At 42.0% G+C, this 14,022-nt stretch overlaps 1 protein-coding gene across 11 annotated transcripts in view; it reads right to left on the reverse strand.

The window, feature by feature from the left end:
* Positions 1-14,022, reverse strand: part of ATP11C (ATPase phospholipid transporting 11C) — a 171,261-nt gene that overhangs the window by 71,232 nt on the left and 86,007 nt on the right. For all 11 annotated transcript variants that reach the window (XM_032592225.1, XM_032592221.1, XM_032592216.1 and 8 more), the window contains exons 3-5: positions 13,737-13,826; positions 11,122-11,202; positions 8,732-8,839 (exon numbers count right to left, since the gene is read on the reverse strand). In XM_032592225.1, the coding sequence (XP_032448116.1) occupies positions 8,732-8,839; positions 11,122-11,202; positions 13,737-13,826 (279 nt within the window). The remainder of the gene's footprint in view (positions 1-8,731; positions 8,840-11,121; positions 11,203-13,736; positions 13,827-14,022) is intronic.

Raw genomic sequence — 14,022 nt, forward strand, 5'->3', positions numbered from 1 at the left:
AGCTGTCAGCCCAGAGCCTGATGCGGGGCTCGAACTCTCGAACCGAAGATCATGACCTGAGCGGAAGTCGGACGCTTAACCGACTGAGCCACCCAGGCGCCCCTAACGCCATTTACGATTTGCTTAGATGTGAACTATAAAGGTCCCTGTACCTAGAGTGCAAGCTGAAGCTGGTGAGATGGTCAGAGGCCAGATCTCAGAGGGCTGGGCAGAGGCTAGGCCTTACCCTGAAGGCAAGGGGGAAGGAGGAAGGGGCTTTTAAGGAAAAGGAACAACACGGTCCCCTGAAGCATTCAACTCAGGTTCTACTTCCATTTAGCATTAGTTAAAAGCATGAAGAGAACATCACTATCCCTTCTGATAAATATCAGAAAAAGCCAGATCATCTGCAAAAGTATGATTTTTTTTTTTTTTTTAGTTCATCAGAGAGCTGAGGTTGCGAGGCAACCACGTAAACTGAATTTCAAAGGGTGAAAAGTCCTGGTGAGGAGAGACAGGAGAAACGAACTGTTTCACAATTCACAAGGCACAGGAGCACGAGATGACAGCCATAAAAGGGCAGCAGAAGAAAACAACCAGATTCTGTAGCAATTCTTCAAGGCTTGATGGGAGCTAACGTGACAGTTTCAAATCTCTGCGAACCTGACAGAGAAGACGGGATCATAACCACCCATCATTTCTTCTTTACAGGCATCCATCGGGTGCCCCTGAGAAAACACCAGGGCAGGAGGCCGAAAAGAGCCTTCCCTCACTGGTACAGGCATACAGGGTGTGACTGATGGCTGTGCGGAGACAGGTGCAAAATATGCCAGCATCCAGAATCGTGGACCCTGCTCTCACGGGAGGCAGAAGCCATCTAGGTCTAGGGGACAGGCAAGAAGCCTTCCCTGGCACAGTCTCAGGAAACGTGACCGCTGCTAGAGGAGAGGTAGAAGCAGACACCAGTTGCTGCTGGGGATGGGGCAGAAAAGCCGCTGATACCGGGGTCCTAGCGCTAATAAAAGTCAGAGTTCAACCGCCATTGGAGGAAGGGTGGAAGGATGGCGACAAGGCATTCAGTACCGAGGCGAAGGTGCCCAAGCCCTGCTGAATACGGGAGCAGGAGAACCAAGAAGAAATCGTTCTGTTGTCACCAGGAGCCGCAACGAGTAACAGTAAGAAATAGCAATCTATCGCGGGGGGAGGAGAAAAGGCACAGACGGGCACTCGGGGTGTCAGGGCCATAAGGACCTGCCGCAAGCGGAGGGTGGAACAGGAACACTGACGAAGGCCCTCTGGTACCCCGGGCCCCACACAAAGCACAGGGCAATGGCAATCCAGCACTCCCGGAGCTGGAATTTCCAGCGAGGTACTGAATGAAAGTAGCAAGAGCTATACAGCAAAAACCAAAGCCGGCTCAAGTCTCGACTGGACTCGCTTACCCTTCACACCGATGGGCAGACGGAAGAGGTGTGCCCACTTCAGAACATAAATACGACTGACCTGGGTCTCTAGCTTTGGTTTACATACGAGGTCCAAAATTCAATACAAAAATACAAGACACATAAAACACAAGACAAAGATGACCTACCACGAAGAGAGAAAGGAATCAACAGGACCAGTTCCCGAAACGTTGAGATGTTGGATTACAAGACAGGCATGTAAAAATAAAAATAACTATGATTAAGGGGCACCTGGGTGGCTCAGTCAGCAGACTGGATGCAAAAAGGGAAATAATCAGGGAACCTGAAGAAACGCTTCTGTATTTCCAACACCAACACCCATACTCTTCCTTACAGAGAACCGTGAGCTCCTTTCACCTTGGGAATCCTCAAGTCCTGTCTGTAGGCTCTCATCTCTGTCTTCTAAGATTCCATCTAGGCCCATGGCTTCATGTACCATCTACACGTTGATGAAATCCAAATTTCAACTGACAGCTCAAATAGGTCTCAGTTCCAGCCTTGACAATTCCATCTGGATGTCTAATAGGTATCTCAAAATTAACACGGCTAAAATGGAATTCTTGATTTCCCCTTTACTCCCACATCTGTCACAAAACCCATTCTTCTCCCCGAATCTCCATCTGATTTAATGGCACTGGCATTTGGTTTAAATAGCTCAATTTAATTCACCCATCTCCTCAAGCCAAAACCAAGAAGGCTACCTTTATTCTTTTTTGCTCTTTTTCTCCCTCCCTGCATCCAATACATCACTAAATCCTGATGATTCTACCTCCAAAATATATTCCAAATAGATCCATTTATCCTAATCACAAGGCAGGTGGTACAAAGTTGTGGTTATAAGCAGGGACTCTACACCCAAACTTGTTTCAAATCCCAGGCTTTCCACTGACTAATCATGGACAAGTTTCTTAACCTCCCTGAGCCTCAGTTTTAATCATTTGTAAAAGGGAACAGTACAAGTACCTACTTCATAGGACTGTTATAAAGTTAAGGACTTTTTTTTTAATGTTTATTTATCTCTAAATAGAGAGCAAGCAAGAGCATGCGAGCAGGGGAGGGGCAGAGAGGGAGAGAGAATCGCAAGCAGGCTCCATTCTGTCAGCGCAGAGCCTAACGCAGGGCTTGATCACACGAATCGTGAGATCGTTGGCCTGGGCTGAAATCAAGAGCTGGACACTCAACTGACTAAGCCTCCCAGGTGCCCCTAAAGTAAGCATTAAATCAGTTAATATAACGTGACAGGGAATACCTGGCATATTTACGTTATATATAAATGTTAACTACTATTTTTATTATCGTTATCTCTACTAGTATCATCCTGATATAGGCTCTTATCCTCTTTTGCAAGTGACTCCTGGCTTTAAAACCCTTCAAAACATTCCCACTGCGCTGAGGGTACACACCAAGTTACTCTCTTACTCAACAATAGTCTACCCACTCCCAGGCAAGCAATCAAACATTTAGATACTTTTGGTTTATAAGCATTTCTTGCCACACACAAATATTCCAGAAAGGGCCGAATCAAATAGCATTTCACACAATAGCATAAACTGATTTAATTAAGATTATACCTGGCTGAGATCGGCCTCCAGGCAAAGAAAGAAGCCCGAGGAACAAAAGGAGGAAGATGGGGGGCCTTTCTATGTCACACACTGAAACAAGTAATAAAAATAATTCTTCTCAAATTCTTCTGAAGAATCAAAGAGGGAACACTCCCAAACTTACTCTATAAGGCCAGAATTACTGATACCGTTTTATCAGGAAAAGACAGAGAAGAGAAAAAAACTACACACCAATATCCTCAATGAATACTGATGACAAAATCCTGAACAAAATTCTACCAAACCAAATCCAACAGCACGTTAAAATGATCGTACACCATGACCAAATGGGGTTTATCCTTGGGAATGAAAGGATACATACAAAAGTCAATCAGTGTAATGTAACATACAAGAGCAACAACAGACGAAAGCTATATGGTCATTTCGATCAATGCAGAAGAAGTATTTGGCACAATTCAACATTCTTTCATGATGAAAACACTCAATAAACAGAAGAGAAAAAAATGACCTCGACATAATAAAATCCATGTATGAAAAGCCCACAGCTAACATCATAGTCAGTGAGGAAAGAAAGAGTGAAAGCTTTTCCTCTCATATCAGGAACAAAGCAAGGATGTCCACTCTCAGTATGACGATTCTATATTGTACTGGAAGTTCCAGCCAGAGCAATTAGACGGAAAAAAAAAGGGAGGGGAAGGGAAGAGAGAGAGAGAAATAAAAGGCATAAAAATTGGAAAAGCAGTAAAATTATCCTGGTTTGCAGATGGCATAATATTATACGTAAAAAACCCTAGATTCCACACACAAAAACCTGTTAGAATTAGTAAGTGAATTCAGCAAAGTTGCAGGCAATAAAACCAACACTCAAAATCAGTTGTACTTCTATACACCAACAATGACCAATCCAAAAAGGAAATTAAGAAAGCAATCTCATTTTCAATAGCATCAAAAAAGATAAAATAGTCACTGTATGTTAACTAACTGGAATTTAAATAAAAATTTAAGAAAAAAAGATAAGATATTCAGAAATAAGTTTAACCAAAGAGTTAAAGGCTTGCACACGGAAAGCTACAAAGCATTGCTAAAAGAAATCAGAGATAATAAAAATAAGTGGAAAGACATTTCATGTTCATGAATTAGAAGATTTAAGCTTGTTCAAATGCTTGCATTATTCAAGCAATGACAGGCTCAATGGAATTCGTATCAATATGCCAAGACATTTTTTTGCAGACATGGAAAAAAAAATCCTAAAATCATATGGAATCTCAAAGGACCCCAAGTAGGCAAAACACTGTTGAAAAGGAAAAACAAACTTGGGGAGTCCTTCACAATCCCAGATTTCAAAGCATACTACAAAGCAACAATAATTAAGACAGTATGGTACTGGTGTAAAGACAAATACATGGACCAATGAAGAGAGAGCCCACAAATAAACCTTTGCACATACGGCCAAGTGATTTTCAACGAGGGTGCCAAGACTATGCGAGGGAAGGACAGTCTCTCCAATAAATGCTGTTTCTGCATGCAAAACAATGAGGTTCGACTCTTACCTCACACCATATACAACAATTATTCAAAATGAATCACAGACCTAAATGTTAAGACCTAAACTTCTTTGACTCCTACAAGAACATCAGGAAAAAGCTTCAGGACACTGGGTTTGGCAATGATTTCTTGGACATACAACGTTAGAAATGGGAATACATCAAACTTAAAAACTGCACCCAAAGGAAACAATCACACAAGGAAAAGGTAACCTATGGAATGGGAGAAAACACCTGCCAGTCATATATCTGATAAAGAGATAATATCCAGAAAATATAAGGGACTTCTACAACTCAACAACAAATATGCAAATACCCTGGTTAAAAAATGGGCAAAGGATTTGAATAGACTTTCTCCAAAAAAGATACACAAGAGGCCAAAAAGCACATGAAGAGTGTTCCACATCTCTAATCATTTGGGAAGTACAAATGGAAACCACAATGAGAGATTTCACACACGTTAGGATGGCCACTATCAAAAGAACAGAAATTAACAAGTGCCGGAGAGGCAGAGACGCTGAAACTCTTGTACGCTCTAAGTGCAAAGGTCAAATGATACATCCGTTATGGAAAACAGAACGCAGGTTCCTCAAAAAATTAAAACTAGAATTACCACATGATTAAGACATTTTGCTTCTGGGTATTTTGCTCCGGGTATATATCGAACATAATTCAAAGCAGGATCTCAAGTGTATTTGTACACTTGTGTTTGTCCTAGCATTATTCACATAGCTAAGAGGTGGAAGAAAATGCAGGGGCGCCTGGGTGGCTCAGTTGGTTAAGGGTCTGGCTCTTGATTTCAGCTCAGGTCATGATCTCACAGTTCATGGGACGGAGCCCCACGATGGGCTCCCTGCTTGGGATTCTCTCTTTCTCTCTCTCTGGCCACTTCCCCACATCTCTGTCTCTGTCTCTGTCTCTCTCTCTTTCTCTCTCAAAAACAAATAAATATTTAAAAAAAAAAAAAGAAGAAAATATAATACATGCACAAAATGGAATATTATGTAGTCTTAGTATTGAACCAGGAGTTGAGGTGCAAGTCACCATTGCAGATGCTTAAATCAACCTTTTTAATAAACTGATTATCAGTTATTTTAAAAAAGCAGGGGGGGGGGATTTCTGTCATATGCTCCAACATGGATGAACCTTGAAGACATAATGCCAGTCAAATAAGCCAGTCCCAAAAGGACAAATACTGTATGAACTCAGTCATGGGAAGTCTTTCTCTAAAGCAGTCGAAGTCATAGAAACAGAAAGTAGAAAGGTGTTTAGCAAGGGGTGGAGGCAGGGGGTAGTGTTTGGTGGTTATAAAGTTTTAGTGTTACAAGGTGAAAAGAGTCTAGAGATTTGTTGTACAACAACGTGAATATACTTAACACTATTGCAAGTGTGCACTTAAAAATGGTTAAGACGGCATGGGTGCCCGGCTGGCTCAGTCAAGGGAACATGTGATTCTTGATCTTGGAGCTGTTGTGTTCAAGCCCCACACTGGGTGTAGAGATTATTTAAAAAAATAAAATCTTAAAAAAGAAAATGGTTAGGATGGCTCTCTTGGGTCCTTGCTTCCAAGATGACCAAGAAAGGAAGGAAATTACGGTAATGCTGCAAAGGGCCACAAGCCACTGCACTCATTGCGTGCCCAAGGACAAGGCCATTACGAAGTTCGTTATGTGTAACACAGTAGAGGCCGCTGCCGTCAGGGACATTTCTGAAGCAAGGGTCTTTAAGGCCTATGTGCTTCTCAAGCTTTACGTCCAACTACATTACTGTGTGAGCTCTGCCATTCACGGCAAGGTAGTCCAGGATCGCTCTCGTGAGGCTCCGAAGGCCCAAACACCCCCACCCCTATCTAGACCTGTGGGTGCTGCCCCACGACCTCCACCAAAGCCCATGTAAGGAGCTGAGTCTTTGAGGACTGAAGAAAAACTGTTCTCTGGAAAAAAAATAAAATGGAGATTACACTTTAAAAAAATGCTTAAGAAGGTCAACTTAATGTTATGTGCTTTTTAAATCACAATAACAGAATGAAATAAAAAATAAATAATACTTTGAGATTGGGATAAAATATTTGTAAAAGACATATCTGATAAAAGACTATTATCCAGGGTATTTTATTTTATTTACTTTTCTATAGAGTATTCTTTTTCTTTTTTGAAGTTTATTTATGGAGAGAGAGAGAGAGAGAGAGAGAGAGAGAGAGAGAGCACGAGCAGGGGAGGGGCAGAGAGAGAGGGAGAGAGGGAGAATCCCAAGCAGGCTCTACACTGTCAGCGTGGAGCCCAACACGAGGCTCGAACTCACAAACCATGACCTGAGCCGAAACCAAGAGTCAGCACTTAACCACCTGGGCCACCGAGACAGCCCCAAAATATTTTTTTAAAAACCTTAAAACTCAACAATAAGAAAATGATCACTCCATAAAACAGTGGACAAAAGACCTGTGTAGACAACCTCACGAAAGAAGGTATCGAGAGGGCGTGGACACATTAGGACATGTTGAACACTATACATCATTTGGGAAATGCAAATTCAAACAAAAACGAGATGCCACTAGACACCTATTAGAACTGCCAAAATCCAAAACACTGACGACAAACGTTGGCCAGGATGTGGACAAGCAGGACCTCTCGTTCACTGCCGATGGGAACGCAACATGCACAGCGTCTTTGGGGACAGCTTGGCAGTTTCTTACAAAACATGCTTTTACCATAAAATCCAGTAGGCACGCTCCTTGATATTTACCCAAATAAATGAAAATCTCAGGTCCATGCAAAAACCTGCACATGAATGTTTACAGCAGCCTGATTCGTAATTGCCATGACTCGGAAGCAATGAGGGCGTCGTTCAGAAGGTGAATGGTTGGGAAACTGGCACCTCCAGACAATGGGGTATCATTCAGTGCTAACAAGGAAGGACGTATCAAGACACGAAAAGACAGGGCATGAACTTAAACGCGTCTTGTTAAGTAAAGGAAGCCAATCTGACAAGGCTACACATGCTGTGTGTGATTCTAACAGTGTTAATATTATGGAAAAGGCAAAACTACGGAGAGAGTAAAAAGGCTAGTGGAGACCTGGCATGGGAGGGATGAAGGGATAAAGAGGCAAAGCACAAAGGATGTTGAGGGCAGTGAAACGATTCTGTATGATATCACGACGGTGGGTACTTGTCATCAGACATTCGTCTGAGGTCACACAATGTCTAACAAGAGCGGACACTAACATAAACTGTGGGCTTCGGGTGATAATGATGTGCCGGTGTAAGTTCATGGATTGCAACACGTATGCCGCTATGGAGTACTGATGGCGAGGGACGTGGCGCGTGTGTGGGAAAACGGCGTGTATGTGAACTCTGTGCTTCCCGCCCGATTTTGCTGTGAACCTAAAACACTCAAAAGTAATGTTTATTATTAACTGAAATAAAATCTGCTGGGAACAAAAAATACTCTTCGATGTGGGGGAGTCTAAAATCTTCCTGACAGGGGTCTCATTAGGTGATAAAAATAATCCCATGGAACTCTCGTACATCGCTGGCGGGATGTAAAACGGTACAGCTGCTGTGGAAAACAGCTTGGTGCTTCATGAAAAAGTTGAACACGGACCTACCCTCTCACCTAGCAATTCTACTCCTAGGTATATACCCCAGAGAATTGACAACAGGTGTTCAAACAAAAACTTGTCCGCGAATGCTCACACCGGCCGTGTTCAGAATAGCGAACGGGTCCATCAACTGGCGAACGGGTAAAGAAAAAATGGTAGAGCCGTGTGATGGAATATTAGCCATAAAAATGAGAATTACTAATATATGCTACAACAAGAATAGAGCTCGAGAACATTACATGAAGTGAGAGAAGCCAGACACAAAAGGCCACACGGCATATGATTCCATTTATAGGAAATGTAAATACATCCATATCCATCCATCCATCCATGGATACAGATACATCCATAGAGACAGAAAGAAGATTAGTGGTGGCCAGGGCCTGGGAGAGGGAGGACATGTGGCATAACTACGCATTGCCGATGGAGGCGACCTTTTAGGGCGATGAAAACGTTGTGGAACTAGATAGTGTGGACGGCTGCACAACGGTATGAATGTACTACATGTTGCTAAATTGTACATTTTAAAATGCTGTGTTTTTACCATGATTAAAAAAAAAAAAAAGAATTAACTACAAACGTACCTTGATTTTTTCACTCTCTTTTCTCACTCGCTTTGCATTTTCAATAATGTAAACAGTGCTTTTGTTGACTTCATTGTCAGCTCTGTGTCTCAGCCAATCCTCATATCCCTAAGGGGATAAAAATAACTATAGTCAAGCTCACATAGAAATTCTTTTTTTTTTTTTAATTTTTTTTTAATGTTTATTTATTTTTAACACAGAGAGAGACAGAGCATGAACGGGGGAGGGTCAGAGAGAGGGGGACACAGAATCTGAAGCAGGCTCCAGGCTCTGAGCTATCAGCACAGAGCCCGACGCGGGGCTCGAACTCACAGAGTGTGTGATCATGACCTGAGCCGAAGTCAGATGCTTAATTGACTGAGCCACCCAGGCGCCCCTCATAGAAATTCTTAATAAATTTCTATAACCCCCCTCCCCGAGTCACCAGTTAAGATTATAATATTAATCTCAACTCAGATCTCTGCTAATCTCTCCTAAAGAGACAACACTGTATATTTTTACAGCAAAACTAAGATACGCTTTCAAAACACCCCTTCGGTAAATAGCTTTACTGTGTTAAAAGGTTTCACCATTCCATAGATGAGTATCAATGAAAACACAGGCATCAGAACCGTAATATGTGAAGGACTATGACTTATTCTTCTGATTCTACTCTTATTCAAGTTAGTGCTAATTTCTCTACCTTTTCTAAAAAATGTTTATTTATTTGGTGGGGGGGGGGGGGGCGGACAGAGAGGGAGGGAGAGAGAGAATCCCAAGCCAGCTCCACGCTCATATTGGAGCCTGACACGGGGCTCGATCTCACGACTGTGAGATCATGACCTGAGCCAAAACTGGACACTTGACCGACTGAGCCACCCAGGTGCCCCAATTTCCTCACTTTTTAATTTGACAATTTTTTCCCCCTGGGTTTTATTTTCTTACAGACCTAATCACTTAAATATATTCCTCTACAGTAGACTGTTGGGAGCGACCATCTCTGAGGAAATAGAATTCTTTCCCAGGGATAGAGAACAGAAAAGGCAAGATTGGATTATTTTGGCAGAGAATCTATGATAAGGTTTGGACTTCAACAGTTAAACTTCTCCACGGACTTGGTGGTAAAGGAAACTATAAATTGGTGTTCATCTTTTAGAGTTAAAAGTAATCAGGGAAAGGTCTAATGGCTCATTTTTCGTTGGGTTTTTGTATGAAGTAAATTTAAGCCAAAGGAACTAAGGAAAGAGGATGTGCATTTGTCTGAGCATGACCTCTTCTCCTTTTTTTCTTTATAATAATGTCTGTACCTTTTCAAATATAACTGTTTGAAAAAAAAAAAAATCTCTTGATCGCCTTCCCTTTTTTTCCCAGCGCTATATTCATTCCTGTTCTGTCCCTCTTTATGACAATGCTAGGCTATCACTTCCGATGGTACCTTCTGTGATGTCAGTGAGGAAAGAAAGGCCCTAACATGAACTAGTATAGGGAGTAAAATGAATCAGTAAGAGCTTTTGTAAACCATGCAAGCTATTCTTGGAACTGGCAATTCTGTGATGTTAAAGAAAATAATCCTAACAGCCTAAGGGAAAGAACATTCCAAATGTCTTTATTTAGCAACCAAACACTTGATAAAATATTCTTGCAGTTCCTGGTAGGGAAGATAGAAGACCAGATAACCCCTAAGAGGACCCGTAACCTTGTTCCAAATACCATTAAGCAGACCTTCATTTCTGAAGTTCTTTAGGGTAAGTTTTAGAGCTCTTTGATAAGTACTATCTAAAAGTATGTTTGCAATTAGCCAGGTCCTACGGACTGTCCCAGGGCCTGATAAACACTGCCACCCCACTCTTCACCTCCAGTTTCCCATTTCCACTTTCAATTTCATGTGGAAGTTTTCAAAGGGACAATCGTACAAAATGCTCAAAATACTTCAAAGACATCAGCATCAGAAACCATGGCAATTGTCGGCTTTGATGACAAAACAAGAATAAAAGTCTCCTCTCCCACCACCCACTTCGGCAGCATCAGGGAACATAACACATATAAAACATTTGTGTTATCGAGTTCTCTGCTTTAGGCGACGACAGCAAAAAATTCACTAGAATGGGAATTTTTCGGATAAAGATATACCACACTGGAAAAATTCGCCTCTCATTTCCTGACTGAGCTGTACCTTCTCCCGACTTTCTTTTCGGGTTACAACCCCCCACACGAATACTCAGGAGCAAATGGGCAAACGAAATTAAAGACGTACCTTCCAGTCATTTTCATGGTTTCGACAGGGGCCGAATATAAACTGAATCCATCAAGGATACTGCCCACTCCATATAAATATGAAAAAGGAACTTTGACAAGAAAATGCACACCAGACAGGAGTGAAATGCACGCATAATTGTGAATGAGAAATTTACCTGCTTGATGGCTGTAACAGTTATAACAAAGAAAAGCGGAAGTCCACTGGTAACGGGGCTCGTTGGTGTGTCTACCGTGACCTAGGGAAAGAAATTCAGTTGGACGTGAAATGAAAACAGGCCATTTGCGTGCACGCAGGACGTACCTGCTGCATCCATTTCAGGCAAAAAGTACAGACAAGACACATTCCGGCAGCAGGGTGAGTATTAATGCTCATCAAAACAAAAGCAATCCGCACAGCAGTTAGTTGAAGATAACAGTTCTAAATTCAGGCTTCGCTTTCAGTCCAGCTTGGATTAACTCCTTCAATGAAATACAACCAATCATTCACCATCCATTTGCTGAGCACCCTTCTTTCAGCCCCTGGGCTCTAAGGGGCTATGCTCTAGAGATGTCGCTTTTAATAAGATAGAGAACAGTCCCTGCCCTCCTAAAGGTGGCAGCTGACAGGAAAACCAGACGTCGAAACAAGCGAGACGCTGAGACCTAAAGAGTAAGCGGAAATGAACTAGATGAAGGACGGGCTTTCAGGCACAGTGAACAGCATATGCAAAGTCTCCGTGGTTGGAGGGAGTGTAAGGAAGCCAGCGGCAAGAGTGTGGTGTGAGATGGCCGCTGCAGAGGGAGACAGAGGCAAGACCAAGCGGGGCCCTCTAGGCTAGAGTTCATGCTTTACCCCACGCTGGGAAATAACGGAAGCTTTTAGGCAAGGAGAGGTCCCATGAACAGAACTACAGTTTGGAGAGATCATTCTCCCTCATTTGAGGCAAGCGGAATGGAAGGGAACAGGAGAGAAGGCAGGGAATGCACTTAGCAGGCTGCTGCCATAATCCAAGTAAAAGATTTTGGCTTGGATAAGGGTGGCCGAAGGTCCACCTGGAATGAACCTCCAGAGATATTTAGGGGTTAACGAGGAATTTCTTGTCAGGGGCGATTAAAGAGATCTTCCAAGTTTCTGGTTAACATGGCTGGGTAGATGCTGTCGTCATTCACCGAAACAAAGGAATACTGAAAGCCAACTAGATCTGAGGGACAGAGGACCAGGAGTTCATTCTGCCCCCCACCATCCCTAATCTGCCCCCCAATCTCATCTCTGATCCCCACCACGGGCTTGTCTCTGCCACATACCCTGAGTCAGAGCCATAGGCTTTCATGTGGCTCTGTGCCCTCAGGCCCACCCTGAGATACCAGTCTGGCATTCTTCACCAGGTAAACTCGCTCTGGTCTTTCAAGGCTCAGTTCAGATATCATCCACGCATTGAAGCCTTCTTAAGCTCCTTTTGGTCAGAAAGACATATTAACTTCCACCGTATCCCTGTAAGATGTTGCCCAGGCTACTTTTATGACTTGTACTGCATTAAATTAGAGGAATACAGGACTGTCTTCTTGGCTGTACCAAAAATTCCTTAAGGATAGAAAAGTCCTATCTTGATTTGCATCTATTTGCTAGAATCGCTGCGAGGCGCACGGTAGGTGCTTCGTACGCATCCACCGAATCCAACAGAACTGTGCTGTGTACCACGTGGAAGGATTCTTCAAGCTTTTCTGCCGTCGATTTCATGCTGTCCTGTAAGATATCTTACTGTGGATCTAAAGGAGCTCCTTTTCAAATGCCCCATCATTTAAGGCTGAAATGGGCTCTTTCCCATAGCATAACCCAGATTAGTTTTAAGTAGCAGAGCTAAATTAAATTACAGTACCATTTACTCAAAGCCTCAAAGTGGATAAACAGAAGCATTTTCCATTAACAAGGCATTTGAGCGATTTCGTTGGGATGTTTCTGCTTCGTTTGAAAAATGAAATGAGGAAAAAAAAATTCCCTTACTGTAATAAAATTTCCTGGGGGTAATCTTGGTGAGGGAAAACTTTTGATAGCTCATAGACTTAAAGATGGAGAATGCAACCTTAAGAGGTCTAAAATGTTAAACATAAAACATTAGCAGGAACACAGAGAAGATCAAGTCTGCCAGGCTTTCATACTTAAAAGTAAATGAATGAGGAAGAGCAAACCTGATAATCACAAAGAAAAAAGGATAAACTTTCAATTAAGCTGAAGCTGGTGCTCAACAAAGTAAAACTATTAATTTGAACATTTTTGATTTTGGTGTATGGCACTGAAATTAACGGCACACAATATATGTCCTTCTAGGATGAACAAAGATAGGAAATCAATGAAAGCTTTTAAAGAAAGTAACAAATTCTCAACAGGTTTTCTTTCTTTTTTTTTTTTAACAGGTTTTCTAAGTAAAAATGCTACTTTAGAAATATGTAAAATCATATAAATCTTGAAATGTAACGTTAATATTTTAAAAAGTCTTAGTTTTAAATTTATTTATTTATTTGAGAGTCAGAGAGCGTGAGTGGGGGAGGGGCAGAGAGAGAGAGGCAGAGAGAAAGAATCCCAAGCAGGCACAACACCTGACGTGGGGCTCGATCCCATGACCTGCACTGACATCAAGAGTCAGATCCTTAACAGACGGAGCCACCCAGGAGCCCCTAAAATATCTTATTAAAACAAGCCCTGAAACATCTTTTGGTCACAGGACATTTGAAAATTACAAATGGACTGAGAATCTGTTTGAAGTGATTAAGTTTCTAAGAGAGGAGTTCTTACCTGTACAAGGAAAATGATGAGAAAATAGAAATTTGCAATTCTTCTAAACTGTTCAAACAGATTCTTTGGGAGGAAGTTCCAAAGTGTATACTGTATGGGAGTAAAAATAAAAAGAGTATGATTAGAAAGGAAACTTGAAAAACCCTAATAATGACTCATAGGGGTCAGATTATCAAGACACTTTGAAAGCACATTTAAAACCCAAACCTCACACATACAAAGAAGCATACACTTAGAGGCATACAGGAGGAGTCAAGTTTTCACTTTGAGCATTACAACTGGGCCA

Source organism: Lynx canadensis, chromosome X (genome assembly GCF_007474595.2).
Source record: "Lynx canadensis isolate LIC74 chromosome X, mLynCan4.pri.v2, whole genome shotgun sequence".
In the NCBI taxonomy this organism is placed as follows: Eukaryota; Metazoa; Chordata; class Mammalia; order Carnivora; family Felidae; genus Lynx; species Lynx canadensis.